General features: G+C 30.7%; 2 protein-coding genes across 3 annotated transcripts; both read left to right on the top strand.

The window, feature by feature from the left end:
- The first annotated feature begins 925 nt into the window (after positions 1-925).
- Positions 926-15,553, top strand: LOC123300966 (IQ and AAA domain-containing protein 1-like). The gene is made up of 9 exons (XM_044883696.1): positions 926-945; positions 2,324-2,994; positions 3,739-4,106; positions 4,166-4,461; positions 5,458-5,864; positions 6,041-6,136; positions 7,404-7,800; positions 9,486-9,810; positions 15,494-15,553. The coding sequence occupies exons 1-9, from the start codon at positions 926-928 to the stop codon at positions 15,551-15,553; spliced, it is 2,640 nt and encodes an 879-aa protein (XP_044739631.1).
- LOC123305358 (galactose mutarotase-like) lies at positions 15,268-21,370 on the top strand. 2 transcript variants are annotated; one of them, XM_044887051.1, is made up of 8 exons: positions 15,268-15,423; positions 16,773-16,844; positions 17,062-17,250; positions 18,724-18,881; positions 19,975-20,184; positions 20,271-20,470; positions 20,922-21,168; positions 21,234-21,370. In XM_044887051.1, the coding sequence occupies exons 2-8, from the start codon at positions 16,784-16,786 to the stop codon at positions 21,312-21,314; spliced, it is 1,146 nt and encodes a 381-aa protein (XP_044742986.1). In that variant the 5' UTR covers positions 15,268-15,423; positions 16,773-16,783; the 3' UTR covers positions 21,315-21,370. The 2 variants fall into 2 exon arrangements, with proteins under 2 accessions (XP_044742986.1, XP_044742985.1); XM_044887050.1 differs by lacking the exon at positions 15,268-15,423 and adding an exon at positions 16,472-16,708.
- The last annotated feature ends 890 nt before the right edge of the window (positions 21,371-22,260 follow it).

The raw sequence follows: 22,260 nt of genomic DNA, 5'->3' as shown, positions 1-22,260 counted from the left end.
AGACCGGAGACACAATGAACCGGTGAAAAATCGAAGACTCCGGTCTAAAATCGAACAGTTGTTGGCAGTTCTAATTTCAACTAAATTTTATTTTCTATAATTTTTCTAATTATAAAAATTTCAATTTAATTAATATGAATTTAAAAATTTTCAAAACTAAAAACTTAAAAAAGGACTGTTCTACCTAGAATTTGATACTCTTATCATGAAGGTATATTGGGTGAATGTGCTCATTATGGGAACCCTATACATAAAATGATATTAAAGAAATCCGTAACTCAAATTCTTAACAATTTTTCAAATCTATAATTCTTAGCAAGAATTTTAAAGCGCGTAAGAATTATTAGTTTTATATATTCCGTTTGCAGATAGAGATAGTGGCAGACCCAGTGTATGAATTTTGGGAGGGGAGGAGGCGATTAAAGAGTATTAGTCCACAATGGTTGGATATAAATATAAAAAAATTGATCAAAATTCGTGTTTAAAAGTGATTATGGCTTCCTTTAGTTATACTTAATTCAGCTCAAAGGTATTATTGTGTAATATACCTAAAAAAAGTCTCGCCCATCAGCCACAATCCAGATTGCGATGCCGTGATTCAAGCTGTATAAACATTTCCACAGGAAACAGTTTATTTAATAAGTAGCTAAGTCTTTTTTATCCTACGGAATCTTTGGTGTGAGATGAAACCCCCACTTGTCCGCTTTATCAAAATTTTGAATCTAAATATTTATCAATCAAAATTGACAGTTAATATTATAAAAAGAAAAAAATACATAAAAAATTAAGTAAATCAAAACAATAAAACAAATTTTATGGGTGATCTCAATAAAAATGTCGTACGAAAAAAGTGTAAAATTATGGCATGTCACTTATCACAAATTATACCAACTCTTCAAAGAGGATAAAGCTACTTTCGAACAACATGCTGCAAGTAAAAAAGAAGTGCGTGAAACTGACCGTTTAACAACAATTTTTGCAAATTTATATCTAAAATATGTAGAAGTTGTTAAAAATTTGGGCGATATAATTGATGAAATTATACAAGTTCAACAACGTAAATATGCTCAAAAAATATTTGATGCTGCAAATGTTAGGTGATTTGTTTTTTAAGTTCTTAAAATTATATACAAGCTGATTCATGTGGTGATTTATTTATTCATAATCAGGTACAACACAAAATAAAATTCAGCTCAAACCAGGACGAATTAAGTACAAGACAATAGCAGTTTAAATTTTGAAATTTTTTAAATAATTGAAAACGGAGTAAAATTTAGTAGGTTAGGTTAGGTTAGATTAAGTGACTGTCCAGGGATGGGACACACTTAGACTAGAGTCCGTTTTGAAACCGGAAAAGGGTTCGCCTATTTTCGGCCACTACTCCATGAACCATTTGGAGAAGTTTAAGAACAGCAGAAGTGCTTTAACGTCAACGGACTGAAGGTCGAGAGATGGTTAAAAGGAAGGCTGGCTCAAGCGAGTCCTCACTGATACACTGTCAGGCCCAGGCGTTCAGTGTGTCTGCCGCCTAGCAAGTGCCCTGTAATAGCCGCAACAATTTTGATTATAAAGGCTTTTTGAAGCGATATCAGATCTTCGAAACGCCTACGTTTGTAGTCAGATCATACCTGCCTTATAGTACCATAAGTGCGATCATTTCTTCATCTAAGATTGGCCTCTTTAAGATATCTTCACTCAGGAGCAGCTTGCAGTTCGCAAATGAAGCTCCCAGATGCCTATTGATGCTTGTGTCCGGCAGCCTTGGCTCATGTCTATCAAGATCAGCGCTTTCGTAATTCCCTGGAGTGTCCCTGTACACCTGTGCTACCTTTGAAAAATTTGATAGATATTGTGACAATGTTTTATCGGATAAAAAAAAGCCAATATTAGTTAAGCCCTCTTAATTATGTTAGATTTCTACGGAGGATGTAAACTTTAAGTTTACGGAGAATTTTAATTTTAATGAAATTTAGATTAAGTAAATTGTTTTTTAATATCTTCAAAAAAGTACTGGTGGTAAGATTCGATTATTCTCTTCGTTCGATCGAAATTTGAGTTTTTAATTATTGAAAGACAGATATTTTTCAGGTCTAAATAAAATTAGGGGACGCCATATATCTTTGAATCACAATATGTACATTCCTCGTCTTACTTCAAAAGCGGAAGTTCTTGCGATCTATTTTCCGTTATTAATCTCGATACAATGTGATTTATATAATTTTAAATATAATTTCTATGGGTGTTAAAAGAAAAATTGTGAAAAATAAAAAAACGTATATTTTCTGACAAATCAATTAATATTCATGCTCATTATTTATTCCAGGCTTTGTGAACTAAAAGAATCCTTATGCTTAGTAGCCTTATCTCAATTTGTTTATTTGGATAATTATATGATTGAACGTCGATTAATTCCGTATGATATACAATTTGTGACACCAGCACATTTAAAAAGAGATATACGCGATCCAGAAATGCAAGAACTATTTGAAAAAATGATGAATGGTTTACCAGTATATGTGCGTGATCCTGACGAAAAATTTGATGACGAACCAGACGACGAAGATAAACAAGGTGAAGAAGATGAGAAAAGTGAAGAAAATAAAGAGTCTGTAACTTCTGAAATAGTACAGGCTGAACCTGATAACTTTTTAATATATGAAGATGACGAGGAAGTAAAAAGCGAAGAATCCAAACACTATTTACCATATGAAAATCCAAATTTAACACCAGAACGTGCGGCACTTTTAAAGAAGCAATGGTTTTTCCAGGAAGCTGTAAAATTAATACAAACATGTGAACGGGTTAGACAAGCTAGAATTTTAGCAAATAACAAAGCTTATATAAGGAAGTGTCGAATATTAGGGTATAGGCCAAAACCGTTACCACCACGAGACCAATTGGAGCAATACGTGATTACAATACAACGATATTGGCGTGGTTATTCTACACGGAAATTTTTAGCAGAAGAGGAAATTGAAAGGAAAATTAAGATTGGTAATAAATCTTGTAAAAACTACTACCTATGTATGTAGAATGTTGCTAATAATAAAGCCTGCGAGCATGATCACGGAGAAAATATTCTTAACGCCTTTGAATATTATGATCCCAGTTCTGGGCAAAGGGTTCTAAGAGTGCTGTTCTTTTCTATTCTGTTCAAACCTGAGCCGTGCATTTTCTAAGATGTTATAGATCCTGTACCGACCATCTAAGTTGTCTGCCTACTCCAAGTTTCGAATCAATCGGGTATTATAAAGTGTCCATCTTTGCTCAACTGTCATAATTTATAGTTTAGACACATACCATGTCCAGTTCAATCGTTTTACATAATTCGTTATCATTCAAAAGTTATCTAGAAACGTTTTTGAACATTTTGGTGGATCGATCCAAATTTAAAAATAATTATTTGACAGTAAAAAATATAAAGGTTTATCTCCATTAAATGGCAGAAAACTTTAAAATAACGAAATAATAAAATATTTTTTGGTCGCAAGAAAATTTGATGCATAATGGGTCGCAGAATGAATTAGTTTGTGCACTAAATATCTAGGTTATCATCAGTAACTATTTCAGCGAGGAAGTGTATTAATTAATAATTCTGAGACTTTAGAGGCAGACATTAAGGAAAATCAGAGCAAGGTAGTCAAGGATATCATTTGATGGTATTTGTGTAAAAAGTTGGAATTGTACCGCAAAATGGTATTATTGTTATCCTCATAATTTGGTTTCGTTTATTCGTAGGAATGTTAAAAAGTAGTTGGAAATCAACTGAAGTATTTGATAAAATTCAAGAAGATAAGGATGCAAAGACCGAAAAACGAAAAAAACGACTCAAAGAACTAGAAGAATTTGCTGAAAGAGAAGAAACTAGGGTACTCATTACAAGGGAAGCCACAATGATGGAAGACATAAGCGACGAAATTATTCAGTGGATGACTGATTGGTATAGACGCACAAATTGGTTTGATGCCTTTCCAACTGTAGCCGAGGGTGGAACTGTTTTAATTGTTAAAGGTTTTACAAAAACAATAGAGGAAGAATTAGAAGCGCAAGCTGAAAAACGTGCATTAGAAGAAAAATATGCACTCGATCCAAAATTAAGAATTAAAGTGAGGGAATTTGTATTTAATTATATTAATAAATATGTAAGGAAATTCTTCGTACTTAGGATCAACAAGATGCAAAAAGAAAGCGAAAAGAAGCAGCAAGACAAGCAAAAGAACTACGAAAAAAATTGCGTGAATTAGAAAAAGCTAGAAAAACAGATACGTTCCCATTATATAATTGGGAAATGACAGATGGAATGAAAGGTATACATGAGAAAATTACAGAATTTGATGGTATTTGGGGAAACATTCATTTTGAAGATAATCCATGGCAAAATAACTATAATCAATTTGTTACTGAAGAAAAATATGCTAATCTAAATGTTAATTTACGTAAAATCATAGATGAAATCATGAGGTAATTTTTTTATTGTGAATAAAACTGCATTTCACGGAGTTAGATCATTTTCAAATAGAAAGAGCCGTAACGAAGGTATACACAGCGCTTGTGATAAGTTTTTAGATTGCACTTCTCCTTTATGAAATGATAGTTTTTGTTTCCTAATCTTTTTGAACTGTGAGCCGGGCAGTTTTTTTTTGTGGCATTTTACGCTACAAGCCTTTTTTTATTAAAAATATACTTTAATTGATATTATTATTAACAATAACAATCTTTATAAGGTCCAAAGTTATTCCGAAATAAATCATAATAAGTTTGATGAATAACTGAATTCCCATTGTCTTTGATTTTTGATGAAATCGAAAACATAAAGTATATAAATATGTTTAGTAAATATATCGGCCCTTTATTTCTCAATAACTTTAGATCTAATAAGCATTTTTACAGAATCGGAATTTAAGTGTCCAAACCGAAACTTTTATACTTCTTAAATTTTATTACCTACATATACGGATAAAAAATTTAGCAAGCACATTAAATTATTATCTATGTGTTAAAACTTGGGCAGCATTTTATCCCAAAAATACAGGTTGGTAAAAATTAAATGCCATAGTGCTCTTTTGTTTAGATACATGTGAATCTCTGATACACTAACACTATAAAATTTGTATAAAGGTTATAATACAGTGTGCCGCATTTAAGATGAAGACATCCTCGTATTTTCGTTATTTATAGGAATATCCATTTGAAATTTTGCATAATCATACAAGGTGATGGGTCGCATTTTTTAAGATACTTAACCGAAATCTGTACATTAAACTCAGCCTACTACAAATTGACAAACAGGGCCCATTCTTAATATTTTGCTTATCGTCAGAGATGTTTAGATATATCGAAAAAAATTATTATAAAAAGTTGCTTATCCTTATAGATTTGCATTTATCTTAAATTTATTATTATTATTTTTTTTTTTTGGAAGTCGATTCAATTTTTAAAATAATTATATATATTTAGAATTGAGTATATGCTATTAATCGAAGCAGTAAATCAAGATCGTATCAATGCCTTCCTCAAACCATTACCAGTGCCAAAATCAAAAAAAGGAAAAAAAGGAGGCAAAGGAACAAAAAAGGGAAAAACTCCTCCACCGGTGATTTGGCCACCGCCTGATGGAGACCAAGGGGAGGCTGAAGGAGATGCTACTTCAGAAAAACCTGTTAAGAAAAAACGACCAGTGGAAGATATGTTTCAAGAATTAATTAATAATGGCATCGTATATCGATACCCAAAAGTTTCATTTGACGATATCTATTCGGATTGGAATTATTGCGCATCCGATAGACAACAAAGATTTGAATTGCCCTTGCCAAGTTTACGTGATTCCATTGCGGCTGTTAAAACAAGTTGTGTTTTACCTTTAGGTTAGAAACGATTGCATTAAGTACATTATGGTCATGCTAATCCTGAACTCCGCCAATCCGAAATTCCGAAATCTCCTTCCGAAGTTTTTGATCATTGTTATTTAGAATCAGAAACATTTAAATAAGGGACACCAAAAGTCACTTTGAAATTAATGAATATTTTATTGCCTTTTTAGGTAGTCGAGATGTTAATCGCCACAAGGCCGTAATGTTGATTGGACCTCGAAAAAGTGGTAAAAAAATGATAGTTCATGCAATATGTAATGAAACAGGTTTGAAGATTTTTGATTAATAAGTTTAAAAAGTTTAATTTTGTCTTCTCTCCAAGATCTCTTATTATCAAAACATTAATCAAGTAAAAGCTGCACAATCAGTGTTTCGTAGTATAAAAAATATTTGTAACCATGCTTTAAGGAGCTTTAACTTAACACCAATCATGGCACAAATTTTCTTTCCATTATCATTTTATAAATTATTCGCCGATGTACGCCCCCTTCCTATAATTTATATTTGAAAAATTTTATAACTAGTTTAAATTCATTTTAAAACAAATAGATTTGGAAAATCGTATCCACAAAAGGCAATAGCTTTTTTAAGGGAATAATTTTTGGGAGGCTAATTTTTCTCGTATAAACGCAAACAAAAAAATCGCATTAAAAATTCACATTCGTTTCAAAACATTAAGGTTTCACAAAACTTTTCTCCAAAAGCATTAATTTTCTTTTTAAAGTTATTAACAAATTTTAACCCAAATTATTAACCTCTATAATATTATAAGCTGAGGTTGATATGAAATTGAGATCAATAAACAAACAAACCGAAGCTATCTAAAAACTTTTATCTTTTATAGTTTCAATAATAAGTCTGGAAAAATTCCATAGTGTCCCAATTTCCTGACTTAAGAAAACGATTATATTATCATTTTTTGGCAAGAATGGGAATGAAAAACCGCATAAATATTATATAAATCATATTTATACCATGTATATATGAAATATGCATAGTTTAGTCCCAAGTTTGTGACGCTTAAAAATATTGATGCTATGAACAAAACTTTGGTATAGGTGTTCATAGAATCATCTAATTAGTCCATTTTCGGTTATCCGTCCGTCCGACCGTCCATCCGTGAACACGATAACTCAAAAACGAACAAAGATAACAAACTGACATTTTTACAGCGCACTCAGGACGTAAAAAGTGAGGTCGAGTTCGTAAATGAGCAACATAGATAAATTGGGTTTTGGTCCGTAGAACCCATCTTGTAAACCGTTAGAGATAGAACAAAAGTTTTATGTAAGAAATGTTCCTTATCAAAAAATAAACAACTTTTGTTTGAAACATTTTTTTGTAAACGTCACTGTTTACTCACGAGGGCACACAATAGATGCAAATTTTATAGTATGTATTAATACAGGATTATCAGTTATGTATTTGTGACATATATAGGGTATATGTGTAATGTGCTAGAGTAATCAACACTGTCTATAGATGGTATTTCAACAATTAACTCAGTCAATTGTTTGTTTTCACTTGTTTTAGGTTCGGTTTTATTTGATTTAACTCCTACAAATATTAACCAACATTATAGTGGGAAAAAAATGAAAAAATTAATTCGCTTAGTTGTGAAAGTATCGAAGGCAGTACAACCCACAGTATTCTTTTTCGATGGTGCTGAAAAACCATTTTATAAATCTGTACCAAAAGAAGAAAAACCAGATAGTCCCAAAGCAATATCAAAATATTTACCACAATTACAAAAGGTAATTGGTGCGAAAGATTTGATAATGTTTATATCAACAAGTAATAAACCATGGACGGCACAAGTAAAAAAAATTTTAAAATTTTACACAAAAGTAATTTTGGTACCACGATTAGATTATGGTAGCTGTTTGGAATTTTGGAAGGATACTTTGTTAAAAGTTCATGGAATTTCACGGTATGCATAAATATTTTTTCCTGTATAAATGGGACATGTATTTTGATAAAGTTTTTAGAATTACTTGTTGTTATTGTTTTACTTTAATCATGTATACGATATTTATTTACATCATGGTGTCTCGATTATAATTGATGTTTTTAATATGATACATACAGCGTAAACTAAATTGACAAATATCTTGTCTAGTAATCTTAATTAAAGCGAATTAAAAAAAAATCCCCCGAACCAGGACTTCTTGGATTAATGTCAAGCGCCCTACCAATTAAGCTATAAAGTTTTTAGAATATTAGGACAGGACAATTTGTTATTCTGAAAAAGTCTCCACATACTCAAATCTTGAGAGTCTCACTCAATTCCACGCGCGCAGTTGTATGTGGTATCAATAAAAAGTTTCTATGCCCCTGCTTTGAACTTAGAAATTCACCAAGAGTGTTGCAGGAGCTGCCCCAACGAAGCGAAATTGCTTATGTTTTTCAACTAAGCATGTTATTATAAAATCTAATGATTGATGTCATAAAACTGCCCTTTAAAAGGCTTTTTTCTTGAACAACTTTAAATGGTTCAAAGAGTAGTGACTAGTTACAGATCTGAGATCAGCCTCATTTACGTATTAAAATTGACTCTACGATCACAAGCGTATTCAGATCCGCCCTTGATCAGGACTGCCCATACATTTAACTGGTTAGTTATATATGCCTTTAAATATTTACTGATGTTTTCATGAAATTTTGCAGCTTCTTAGGCCAAAAGTCTTTATTTTAAATTTCTGGTATTTATATCAAAATATAATGAAAAAGTATTTATATCAAAATATAATGGCGGGATTTGCTCAAAATTGATTAAAAAGATAGATTAGATGCAAAAGTACCTTTTATTAGGCAATAATTTAAGAAAATTTTGTGGCCTTATTCGTCTTCAAACCCAATTCATTCAGTTTCTTCTTCAAATATTTTTCTTTTGCTTCTGGGCTACTTTTATCTTATCTAAGCTTGCTTTTGTTTCCACGTAACGTGATTCTGGAATTGAAAGTTGCAAAGTTTCACAGGGAAACTGCTTGCTCATTTTTTTGACTTTTTCCTTAAGCTATCTTAACCTACCCTTATCTTAGTTTTAAAAGAAAAGGGGCAAGTTCGCGCTAGATTTTTTCTCATAAACATATTATAGAATACTTAAAGTTTGCCTTGTTACAAAAAATTTTGTCCGACAAAACAACAAATATGAATCACAAAAATTGAATTATATATATAATTATATTAATAGAGACATTAAAATTATAATTTTATTTATAAACAATAGTAAATAAAGCACAAACCTTCGTCTTCAACATCCAATATAAATCTTTACTTAATCGCACTAACAAATAGAATAAATATAAATTGAATAACATGGTAAATCGAGAGCAGCAACAAAACAATGGGGGGGAGTTTACGGTAACTCAATTAGCCTGTTTTTTGATGAAGTGGTTTTCTGACTACACCAAAAAACAATTTCAATACAAAACAAAAGAGTTAAGTTTTCTGACTGTTGACCAGAAATTTGATATAAATACTCCACTGAGGCTTTATATGGGATTTTGCTCACCGGAAAAACTTCCCAGTTGCAGGCAACAATATTGAAAACTGTTTAATTATCTTAATTGCATATATATACTTAATACACTAAGATATAATAATTGTTTATAGGGAATTTGATTTTTCATCACTTGCAAAGCGCACAAAATATTTTGAATTACCATACCTAAAAGAGTGTGTAGAATCATTGTTAACACCGACACGATTATGTGAATTATATTTTAAGCCAATTACACCAGAAGATTTTTATTTTAAAATTATATCAAGCGGTGGTGAGCGCGTATCAGATACTGAATTTGAACCATATACAGTATTTTTACAGAAAACACCATATGGACAAAAAGATTTGAAGCGACAAGAAGTCATACAAGTTGAATTAGAACGGAAAAGGAAAGCAGCTGCTGCAGCAGCTAAAAAAGCCGCTATGGCTGCCAAGGTAAGTTTTAAACTTTCACTGGCATATTAAGGACTAAATTTTCAATTGCCGTTTAAAAATATATTTTTTAAGTGATACGGGCGTTTCAAACAAAAAAAAAAAAAAAAAAAAAACTAAAAAAACTTTGACCAACTTTGGCCGCGATTTTCAATGTGATAGCTCCTACTATAAAAGTGTAAAAAACAATGCATTGAATTATACGGAAAATTTCCGACTTCTTACATGTACTGGTTTGCTACTTGGACCCGAAAAATATAGACAGACCAGTCTTAAGAGTCAAATGGGTTGAAGTGGTAGTGGATGTGTAAATCTATTACCAGGTCAAAAGTTCTTCGATTTTTGAGTCTTGGCTGTTTCGAAAGGCCAAATTGAGAGTGATTAACATAGAGATACAACTACAGACCTGTAGAGACATAGGAAACGCAATAATTGATTTGTTGACCGCAGTGAGAGAGGTACAAGGAGATAGAAATTGTAGGCGTATAAGATAGACGAAGGCAGGTACTTTGTCTGCAATTACATACCTGTTTTTTTGCAGCTATACGCGCCTACTTTATCTGACTCTCTTTACTGCGATCAACCGTTTGGCGACGACTTTGCAGCTCTATAGTTTTTATATATATGATGATTAACCATCGTGCATTTTAGCTGACCCTACACATCTATCACACCTTAAGCTTCCCTAGGGTTGCCACTTCTCCAGATTTGATCGGGAGACTCCCGAAATCGTTTAGTCTCTCCCGACTCCTGATATTAACATAAATTCTTTAGATTTAAGTAAAAAATATATTTCTTGATTACTTTTTTCATGTTCAGATAAATTCAACATATTTATTTAAATATATTTAATTATGGTAAAACTGAGCACACAAAACATCAAATATATCGTACAGTAATACAATTCGGTGGTATAATTAGATTAATTTCACTATTTCCCGATGATCTGGTTTATCTCTCGGCTTAACGGAACTTTGAGGTGACAATTCCCCCATCTTTTCAACAGTTTTAGTGGATTTTTTCAACACCTTCAAAATTTTAAATTTTATACGAAAACTACACAAAAATTATTTATTTATAACAAGAGCTAAATCATATCGAAGTGTCTAAATAAGTCCGCAACTTTTTTTAAAATAAGTTTTATTTGTTACGATCTGTAGGTATAACAATATTAAAAGCAAAAATGATTAAATATTTAAATTATATGAATAATTATTCAATTATTCATAAATTAAATTAAATAAATAATTGAATTAGAGTTTCGGAGGTTAACTGATTTTTAGGGCTCCGTACCCGAAAATATTCGTGTTTTTGAGTTGTGGCATTTGGAAAATTGAATTTTTACCGTTTGTCTCGTAATGTAGGAGTTTAAAACTTCGGAATTTTCATGTTACGGTTGAAGACGCGGCTTTGATAACGGTAAAATGGGTAACCAATGCACACTGGGCTCTATACCTGTTAAAATTTCATTTCTATTAAATCATTCACACTTCTTTGTTTTTGCATTTAATTACTCATAGCAAATTGAAAAAAATAATAAATTCAGTATATTTTAGTAGAATATAAGTAGTTTAGGAACTGTTAACTTCCTAATTTTTATGGTAATTATAGTTTATTTCATAATCTAGCTAAAGCTAATTAATATCCTTTGTAAATTTGATACTAAATGATCTATTGTATACTTGTATACTTGATTCACTATTGTATACCTGTATTAAACAAACCTTGGCCAAAATTTCTTTTTTAATTTTAACGGTTCACATTGCCATAGGTATATCAAAATTGTTGTATAAAGGTCTCTCATAATTAATTGAATTTGTTATAAAAATTAAGATTATTTACATTATATCAGCTTATATACAATTGTTAAGTAAAATGTAATTAGTAACAACATATTAGTTTGGGTTAGAATGGCGTAAACGAATAAGTAAATTCTTTTGAATTGAGTATGCAATGACTTTTTATTTAATTTTTTTAATAAAAATTTGTCTACAATGATACTAATTCATGTGTAATTTCTTATACATAATACAGATCCGTAACACTCAAGTTCTCAATATTTAAAAAAAAAATTAAAAAATTTATTCCTTTTTTTTACTCGACGCAGATAAATAATGGAGAAAAGTTGTTTTGACATTCCAACTATTTTTTTGAAAAATAATTCACTTTAAATAAACTGTGAAAACAAACTACAATTAATAAATAGTGAAAACAAACAATTGCCTGAGTTAATTGTTGAAATACCATGCATAGACAGTGTTGATTAAGCAATCGTTTTTATTTCATGTAAGTAACGAAAGATGGCCACTCTTAGATAGCCACACATATTTGTCATACACTTATGACTGATATTCATATATATTTCATACTATATAATTTGCACCTAATTTGCTCCCTCGTGGGTAAACAGTGATGCTTACAAAAAAAGGTTTCAAACAAAAGTTGTTTATTTTTTTAGAAAAAATATTTTTTACACTTAAATTTTTGTTCTATCTCTAACAGTTTTGTAAGATAGGTCTTACGGACCCAAGACCCAATTGACTTATGTTGCTCATTTTCGAACTCGACCTCACTTGTTATGTCCTAAGAACCCTATAAAATTTTCAGCTTGATATCTTTTTTCGTTTTTGAGCTATCGTGATGACAGACGGACAGACGACAGACAGACGGAAATGGGCTAATTAGGTGATAACATGAACACCTATACCATGATTTTGTTTGTAGCATCAGTATTTTAAAGCGTTACAAACTTGGGACTAAACTTAGTATACCTTGATATATTTCATATATATACATGGTATGAAAAATTTATACAAGCCTTTGTTTGTATCACTACTTTGTACAGTTTTAGGAGCCGTAGATCGTTTTCTTCTAACAATTATCTAGTGTTAAACGTGTTCAATATTAAAGTGTACGAGCAACAGAACAATTTTGGATAAATGGCTTGATTTTTTATTTATATGAATTTTTTCTAAATCAATGATGAAAATTTTTAAGGATAGGGGGAGGTTTGCCTGGTTATTCAAATAAATAAATGACTTCACAAGTAGGCATATTTAACATTGGTCTTATGGGAAAACACGAAGTTATAAAGTTGAAAATAAGGTACAAATAATTTCAACCACAAGTCTAAACTTGCCTTAGCGCTCGTACTACCTTAAATTCCACTGTCTCATAAAAAGTGTGCATTAGGGTTCGTGACTTTTATCGGATGGTTCCAGAATGTTTTTGCAAATTGAATTAGCGAGACTTTTAAGAAATTAAAAACATATACATATATTCTATTAATGAAATTATGCATGAAATTAGCTATAACTACTTAAAATATTTTCAATCTCAAGGCCAAAATTTAAATAATTTCAACCACAAGTCTAAACTTGCCTTAGCGCTCGTACTACCTTAAATTCCACTGTCTCATAAAATGTGTGCATTAGGGTTCGTGACTTTTATCGGATGGTTCCAGAATGTTTTTGCAAATTGAATTAGCGAGACTTTTAATGAAATTATGCATGAAATTAGCTATAACTACTTTGAAAATATTTTCAATCTCAAGGCCAAAATTTGAAAAATGTAATAAAAATAATATTTATGTTTTGCAGATAAAATTACATTATTTTGACACGTTTTATTAAATTACCTATACATTTGTAATATAGAGTGATCCTGATTCTTACAAATATTAACTAAACTAGCTGTGAACTACGCACTTCGCTGGGAAACTTCAATTTTAAATACAAAGATTATTGTGTTATAACCTTCACTTCATATGCCGTCAAGAAACGCATCAAAATCCATTGCGTAGTTTTAAAGATCTAAGCATAAATAGGGAGTAGGGACAGACAGACGGAAAAGCGACTTTGTTTTATACTATGTATTGATTGATATTAAGGTGTAAATGTATGACACAGACAAACGAACTATAACTCACTAAGAGCAGTGGCTTAGAGGCTAAACATTTAGGCCGGCCGGATATTTCGAGTTTGATACCCGGCTACTGTGAAATTTTTTCATTCGTTTTTTTTCGTTCTTCGTTTTCTATTGAAGTTTACTTCAATGGATTATTATTAAATACATCATAGAGTCATGAGTCGCGAAACAATTATGTATTTGATGTCAATGGAAATGTGAAATAGGTATCAAACTGTTTATCACTCGAAAACGGTCAACTTTACGAAAAAAGGATAATAGAGATGGGATTTTTGTTTAAAAAGAAAATGTAGTAAAATCTTTTTTAAAAGCAAAAATTAAAATTTATGTGCTTATAAAAAGTTGTACCCCGCCACACTTCGAATGGGCGGAGGAGTCCACAAACGAACATAACATTTTTATACAGTGTGTCGCATTTATAATTAGACACCCTCACACTTTCGTCATTTATAGGAATATCGATTTGAAAATTTGCACAGTCATATACGGGGATAGGCCACATTTTTTAAGATATTTAACCGAAACCTGAACCTTAAACTTAGCCTACTGCAAATTAACAAATAGGGCAAATTCTTAAAATTTTGCCTAGCGCCGGAGATGGTTAGAGATATCGAAAAAAATTATTAGTAAAAGTTGCTTAGAATATTTTTTTATGCCCATATACCGATTTTCATGACAAAATTCGGATTTATAATTTTTTCATTATTTTGGTCTGCACTCAAAATTATTACAAGTTTATTGAAATATTTGAATACATAACACTATTAAATTATCAATTTGTCCAGTTTTTACATTCCATAGTTATAAAATTAAAAAATAAACTTGTAATAATTTTAAGTAAATACCAAAATATTGAAAAATTAAAAATGCGGATTTTGTCATGAAAATCGGTATAAGTATGGACATAAAAAAATATTCTAAGCAACATTTTCTAATAATTTTTTTTCGATATATCTAATCATCTCTAGCGCTAGGCAAAACTTTAAGAATTGGCCCTATTTCTCAATTTGTAGTAGGCTGAGTAAGGCTCAGGTTTCTGTTAACTATCTTAAAAAATGTAACCCACCCCCCTATATTACTGTGCGAATTTTCAAATCGATATTCCTATAAATGGCGAAAGTGTGGGGGTGGCTTCATCTTAAATGCGACACACTGTATATAGAAAAAAGAAAATTATAATAAACAATTTATAAACAATTCATCCTTAAAATAAATAACTAACGAGTCGAAATACTATGGAAAAACTTGAACAATTTTAAACATCTCAAATACTGAGCAAAATCCACTTCCCCGCAGTGTTAATACACCTTCCGACGGACCTGACTATACCTATAATTTTGAATGCAGTAAACAATAATGAGTTCATTGAAGATAATTCATTTTTAAATTTGTTTCATTAATAGTTTGTTAAAAATAATGTTGTACACGATTAAATAATTCTTATCTATGTACTATCTACTAATCATTTAACTCATAACTCCTTCTTCATAAACATATTTAGAAAACTGTTTATTTATAAATACTCATTGTGTTGTGATACTGAATCAGTTTGAAGTTAAACATAAATAGCAAACATTCAAGTTCAACATACAAAATAAATTAAAAACAAATAATAAGTAAATACCTAATAAATATTAGTTTTCATTCTCTGTGATAAGAGAAGTTTTTGTGTGTTTGTTTAAACAAATTGTAAGTTAATTTTTTGTTTTTAAATTCGGTATAATGTTAATCTTATTAATTAATTTATATACATATTCAGCCAGAAGCGGATTTAGAAAAAAGTTTTCCGGGTGTGGCGAACGTTTTAAATTTGAATTAATAGTATCACAGATTATAAGTATAATCTAAGTATTGCAATGCGTACAGTAAAAAAAAATTCGAGTTTTGTAGAAAAGTACATATAGTAATTTATATTTACCAATGACATTAAATGCCAGCGGGTTTCAATATTATTATTTACATTTGAGCGACATAGGCAACGCAACGAAGGGAAAGAGTTTGATCATCCAGTAATCCCCTTTTTTTTTTTGAAGAAATAATTGAAGACTATCCCAAAGTATCTAATGCCTATTTATGTAATACTCCTATATTGCCACCGCCTTATGATCCTCTATGAGAGGGATCGGCGAAAACAAGCGAGGCAGAGCAAAAGTACTTTGTACTTTATGCGTATGTGCCGGAATCGTGCCTTCACGAATACTATTGACCATGAAGTAACGCATGTACAAACTCGTCCCGATCCTGCAGTGTGAGAGGAATATATCGTCTGCAAAAGTAATCGAGTAATAAGAACCCGTGCTTACTCGACCCCATTAAAGGCATGGCCAATCCGTAGATCAGTGAATGAACACAATCACAGAGTTAACGCAAAGGTAAAAAACCCGCAGACCTCTGCTAACTCGACTCCATTAAAGGCATGACCAACCTGTAGATCAATGAATGAACACACAATCACAGAGTAAACTTCGAGTCTTCTTGCTCGCAAACAGCAAAAATAATTTTTTTTTTTTTTGCGACAATTTCAAACCTACCAAGAGATATTTTTGGATAATTTACCTTAGAACGAAAAAATATACTTACACCTCCTGTCTTAAAATATGAGAAAGCTTTAATTTTAGGTCTCTCTTCTCTTGTAGTTTCGAAAATAAAAGAATAAAATATGACTATTATTTTTATTTGTGTATCCAAGGTTTTTATCAAACATGAAAGATTTTGTTTTTAAATAATTAATTTGGCATTTACAAAACATGTTTTTGCATAAATAGAATCATAATTATCATTATCAGGGGGATTTTTGAAATCCTTTTCATTTTAACCTTTTGATTTTTGTTCAACACGTACCAAATTTTTTGTAACATGATCTCGTGCGTACGGCACACCATTTTTGTAGGAGAACGAATCTCCCTTTTATTGTCATCGCCCAAAGTCTTGGCCAAATTTACAATATGGAACACAAGTTCAAAGCCCGAAACACGTAACAAACATAATTCATATTTTTATCAAGTTTTCAAAATTAAAAATTAATTTTCATTTTACAGAGAGGAGGCAAATGAGTGCTGCTGCTATGCCAAATTTATGCAACATCTTTTCGGGTGTATCTTTAACACCAGGTAAATTTAGAATGTTGGCTTTCCACTAAACGAACATACAAAAACAAACAGAAACTCGTGTCGAAAAAAAAAACTTTTTCAAGACTGGCAATGTAATGACCATTGCATTTTCAGTTTTGTTTTTGTTTTTCAACAAAAACTCAACTGTCCGTTTAATGGAAAACCGGCATAAGTGAGTTATTTTTTTCTGAATTGATAAAAAAAAACTTATTTATAGGTCTATATGGCTGTATCAAGGATCCCGAGCATAGTAATATAAAACATCAAATTCAAAAATTTACATGGCAAAATAATCATAATGTTTCGGTTGAGGCGATTAATTATGGAGCAACAATTACAAAAATATTAGTACCTGATAAACATAACAATTTAGTTGACATTGTTCAAGGATTCGAAAGTTTAGCAGGTAATTAACAATTACTTTGGTTTTTTTGCTTCTCACAAAATACAAATAAGCTGACGATCGAGGGAACGAGTGGTCTGTGGCCTTTGTTGAGTAGTATTCAATATACAGAATGTTCGATTTACATCTAGGCATATAAATGTCACGAGTATGACAGAGTATATGCTTTAAGCAATGCATCTAAGTATAAGAGGTATTATAGGTGTTATATGAAATTGCAAAAGTGACTTGTATCGTGGCTTATCTGCTGTAGTTCATCTATTCAACTAAGAAACTCTCAACGCATATCGAAGCTTCAACTCGTGTATATATATAATAGCTCTTACTTAGATGTATTGTTTAACGCATGTATTCTGTCGTATTCGTGATATTTATATACATAGATGTAAATCGAACATTCTGTATATTTGTACCATACTCTTTATTCAGTTGACATATGCTTGAAACTTGATAAATAAATTTGATCGAGGAAAATTCTTTAAACGAAAAATGATAGTTTCAATGACTAACCGACATCGAATTCGTGGAATTCGAAGTTTTCAGGTTCAATTAAAACCACACTCTGATTCAACACTGAAAAATATTAGATGAACCCTTTAAATTAGATAGTTGTTCAAACATTTTTTGTTTGAAACATTTTTTTGTGAATCGAATAGTTTAGACAGTAATTGATAGCAAAAACCTAGCTTTTTGTGCGTTTGTTCATTCAGTTTGAACACCAATGATTCAAAGAAAAAAATCACTTTTCTTGGATTTATTGGATTTTTTCGAAGAGTGCCTAGATTTTGTAGAAACAATTATAAGAAATAACAAATTTGGTACGAAAAAAAAAAAAAAAAAAAAAATTCGATAAAATTTTTCAGTCCGTTTTTGACTAAAAATGTTTCGAACAAAAAATGTTACTTTTTTAATCAATTTTTTTTCTAAGTATATTACCAGTTATGGACTAGAGTGAGCTTTGCATTGAGCTTGAAAACCTAGGGCAAACCTACTCACCCAACATTTTTCAATTGAAGCATTTTTACCGATAAAAATTATTTTTCGAGTTTCAAGCATGTGTCAACTTAAAAAAGTATCCTGTATATTGTTACCATGAAAATTTTGAACCTTTTCTGTCTAGAAAAATTTTGATTGAAAACGACAAAAATGGTAAAAATTTTAAGTCTTGAATGAATTTATTTTGAAATGATCGGTACTTTCCCTCAAACGTATGCATATTTAAATATAAATTGACTGCGGTTTCATTTCTAAATAAAAGAAAACCTGTAAATTACTTTATCACTATCGAAATCAAAATCAAAGGCTAAAATTATGGACTTTTTAAGATTCGATTGTTTGAAATATATGGAATTTAGGGTTATTATATTGATGAATAATTAGACTTTTTACTAAGTAAATTTTTAATCTGCTTGTTAAAAGCTTACATATTTTTAAATACTATTGTTATTGATTTTATATCAATTTTCATTTCTCTAGGATATCAGCATAAAGATAATCCATACCATGGGGCCACTATTGGTCGAGTTACGAATCGGATCAAGAATGGAAGATTTCAAATAGACGGTGAAACGTATAATGTGTCACGAAATGTTAATAATTACACTCTTCACGGCGGCTTTGTAGGGTTTAATAAGGTTAGTTTGCTTTAATTCTTAATCGATTTTTTAATAAACAGCATGTGAGTTTATAAACACTCATGTACATGCAGAAATCTAATGACTGAGCTTTCCCCAAATTGAATTTTCTTCAAAATCAATTGAGGCTCACTTATTCACTAAATATTATTTTAACCCGAGTATGAATTTCGAGGAAATAATATAAACAAAGAAATTGCATTAACCAAAACCCTAAAATAAGTTATAAATCTAGAAAAATTTGATTGACTAAAGAAAGTTCCTTGGTTTTTGTTAAAAATTTGGAATGCATTTTTTGTATATGGATTTTTGCACTCACGAAATTCCAAATCAGGAGACAATAATACATGAAAACCTTATAGTAAAGCCTCGAAAAAATAAAGTTAAAAAAAAAAAAAATTTACAAGTTATTTTTTTGTGCTTTGTTTGTAAATATAGAATACCTTTTTTGCACGATTTTTCGAGATTTCTTTTTCAAAACTCAGGCTTTAGAGATACAAAACGTAAGAGTCCACGGGACAGCATCTTGATAATCAATACATATTTGAAACTTCGCGAGTGGCTTCCTTTTGGCAAGTTTACCAAACTTTCTTTCTAAGACTTTTCGTAAGTGCTGCGTTTTCAAATGAGCATGATAATGTCATATTTAAGCTATCTATCGGTCTGAAAAAAAGCAGTAGAGAATTTGCCAGACACTAAGACAACTTGATAACATTAATAATTACAAAATACAATTAAATACGGCATATCCGAGGTGGTAAACAAGCTCATCGATGCAGTACTTTTGTCGGACTAAATATTCGAATTTCTTATTAAATTATCTTGTAAATGCGTTAAAACTATAAGTATGTATTGTTCAAGAATTCGGCTTTACATTCGGCGTATCATCATGCTCATTTAAAAACGCAGCACTTTCGAAAAAAGTCATAAAAACTTTGGTAGCATCGCCAAAAGGAAGTCTCTTCCGAAGTTTCAAGTATGTATCAATCATTTATCAAAAAGGATGCTGTCCCACGGACAATAAATAAACCTTAGTGGAAGGAGTTCGAATAGATTGCGTCAATGAGATAACTTACAATTTTGTTGTATGTAGGTTATATGGAAATCGCACATGGAAGGATCTCGATTAATTTTGACTTATTTATCAAAGCACGGTGAGGAAGGATTTCCTGGAAATTTGTTAGCTACCGTTCAAATGGAATTGCTGGATAATAATGAGTTTATTATTGACATGTCAGCAGTGTCAACATGCCCAACACCCGTAAACATGACTAATCATACATATTTCAATTTAGCTGGCCATGTAAGTAATTCGTCGAGAGTAATAATGCAAATTAAATAAATAGTTTACTATAAACGTTTTCATCCCTAATTTAAACATTTTTACAGGATCAAGGACCTGAAGAAATGAAGAAACATCGCATTTCAATTAATTCAAATCAAATCACAGAAACAGATGAAGAAAATATCCCTAACGGCTGTATTAAGGATATTAGTAATACACCTCTGGATTTACAAGTTCCAACATCGATTGGTTGTGCAATGAAAAGATTAAACGATGGTTTTGATCATAATTATGTAATTCGAGGGTATGCATTTTACAAAAATTTTTACTGATAATATTACAAAATGTTATTTAAAAAAATTACAAATTGGTTAGTATAGTAATTGAGAAATTTAGATAATTAGAAACTAACTGAAAAACGGAAAATATAAACTTGTGATAAATTTAGTTCAGTCTTTCGTTGTTCTTTGGTAGATGGTCTATAAATAATTTTTTATCGATAGAAAGCTTGCGCTACTCTGTAGTTGTAGCCCCACCGTTTTAAAGGGAGTGCGACTTTTTTAAGCGTCTCCGCCACATTTGTGAGACGCTTACTTCATCCAAGCGCTTTCTTTCACACACTAATTTAATAGGCGCCCTCGCAAGAGGCTTCTTCATGCACAGCGTTTTAATTTATCACTATACATATTGTCTAAATTTTCGAAGGTCCTCGTCCGAAATTATGAAAAGTTACGAAATATATCTTAATTTTGTAGATATGATCCAGCAAAATGTAACGAATGCGTAACAAAATTTATGGCATCTGTGTGTCATCCTCCTTCTGGTCGTGTTATGGAAGTATATAGTGACCAACCTGGACTTCAGTTTTATACCGCCAATGGATTACAACCTGCAGATGAAGATATTTGCGATTTGGATTTACTGGGCAAACATCATGGACCATATGTAAAACATAGTTCATTTTGTTTGGAACCACAAAACTTTCCAAATGCTATGAACATTGTAAGTATAGAAAGGATATTATAAATGTGTGTATAAATTTTTAACAAGAAAAATCTTTGTTTTAGCCATCTTTTCCGAATTCAATTTTGTATCCTGGAAAAGTTTATCGCCATTGCATCTCCTTTAAATTCCGAATTCAAGAATAAACCAATCTTTTGTATCTAAAGTTTAAAACGATTTTATAATAAAGTTTTCATAAGAATTTGTCGTTTTTCGTCATTTTCTTTAAATAGCTATATAGCTATTGCTTTTGTACTGATAATGGAATTTGATCTATACGTTATCTGTCTGTAAACTTTCTAGCGGTCACAATTTAAGACCGCAAAATACAAGACTTTGAATTTTTTCAAAATGAAAAATATTTTTTGATCATTTTTAAGCAAAAAAGTACTTTTTTAATTTTTTCTCTAGACGCTTAGTTTTCCAAATATAAATTCTTGGAAAACTAAAAATTCAATATTCGATTTTAAGAAAAAAATGTGATCTATGAGGGAATTGGCTTAGTTAACGCAGCTTTTGCGCTACGAATTTTTTTTTCATGTAGATTATAAAGCTTTTTCTACCATTCAGCTATGGCCCAGCTGAGCTATTTATCGAAAAGTAGGTGAATCTGGTTATTCTAGTTATATTTTAGGCCAATATAGCCAGTATAGCTATTATCGCCGTAAATATCATTATACACAATTAAATTTTTTAATAAAATTATTTACATTAACGACATATTATTTATTCTAAACTAAAATGTAATTAGTAACATAACTTTTTAATGTTTTTATTCTTCAAGGTTAAGCAATTTAAAATTGTGATAAAAATAATATATTTTGTATAATGCACATTATATTTTACACATTTTTCTAAATTATGTATTCTACTAGAGTGATACCCTCCCGCTTCGCTGGGTTTAAAAGTAAAGATTGCTCTCGCTTATCCCCTTTCTATAACACTCGAAATAATGGTAAGGATTGTTTTACACAGGTAAAATGTATGAATACTTTTGTATTTTTTTAAATGTATAATAGTTATTATTCATTGAGTATATCAGAGAAGATGGCCATGAAATATACATACATATTTTTTTTTACGGAATGTTAC

Source organism: Chrysoperla carnea, chromosome 1 (assembly GCF_905475395.1).
Source record: "Chrysoperla carnea chromosome 1, inChrCarn1.1, whole genome shotgun sequence".
NCBI lineage: Eukaryota > Metazoa > Arthropoda > Insecta > Neuroptera > Chrysopidae > Chrysoperla > Chrysoperla carnea.
Note: the sequence above shows the minus strand (reverse complement) of the source record. Positions and strands in the feature narration are given on the sequence as shown.

Coding starts and splice junctions, on each gene's coding strand:
- LOC123300966 (XM_044883696.1), top strand. CDS start 926: ATGCTGCAAGTAAAAAAGAA. Junction 6,137..7,403: donor TGCAATATGTAATGAAACAG/GTTTGAAGATTT, acceptor CACTTGTTTTAG/GTTCGGTTTTATTTGATTTA. Junction 9,811..15,493: donor AAGCCGCTATGGCTGCCAAG/GTAAGTTTTAAA, acceptor ATACATATTCAG/CCAGAAGCGGATTTAGAAAA.
- LOC123305358 (XM_044887050.1), top strand. CDS start 16,591: ATGATCTCGTGCGTACGGCACACCATTTTTGTAGGAGAACGAATCTCC. Junction 18,882..19,974: donor GCTTTGTAGGGTTTAATAAG/GTTAGTTTGCTT, acceptor TGTTGTATGTAG/GTTATATGGAAATCGCACAT. Junction 20,471..20,921: donor CATAATTATGTAATTCGAGG/GTATGCATTTTA, acceptor TTAATTTTGTAG/ATATGATCCAGCAAAATGTA.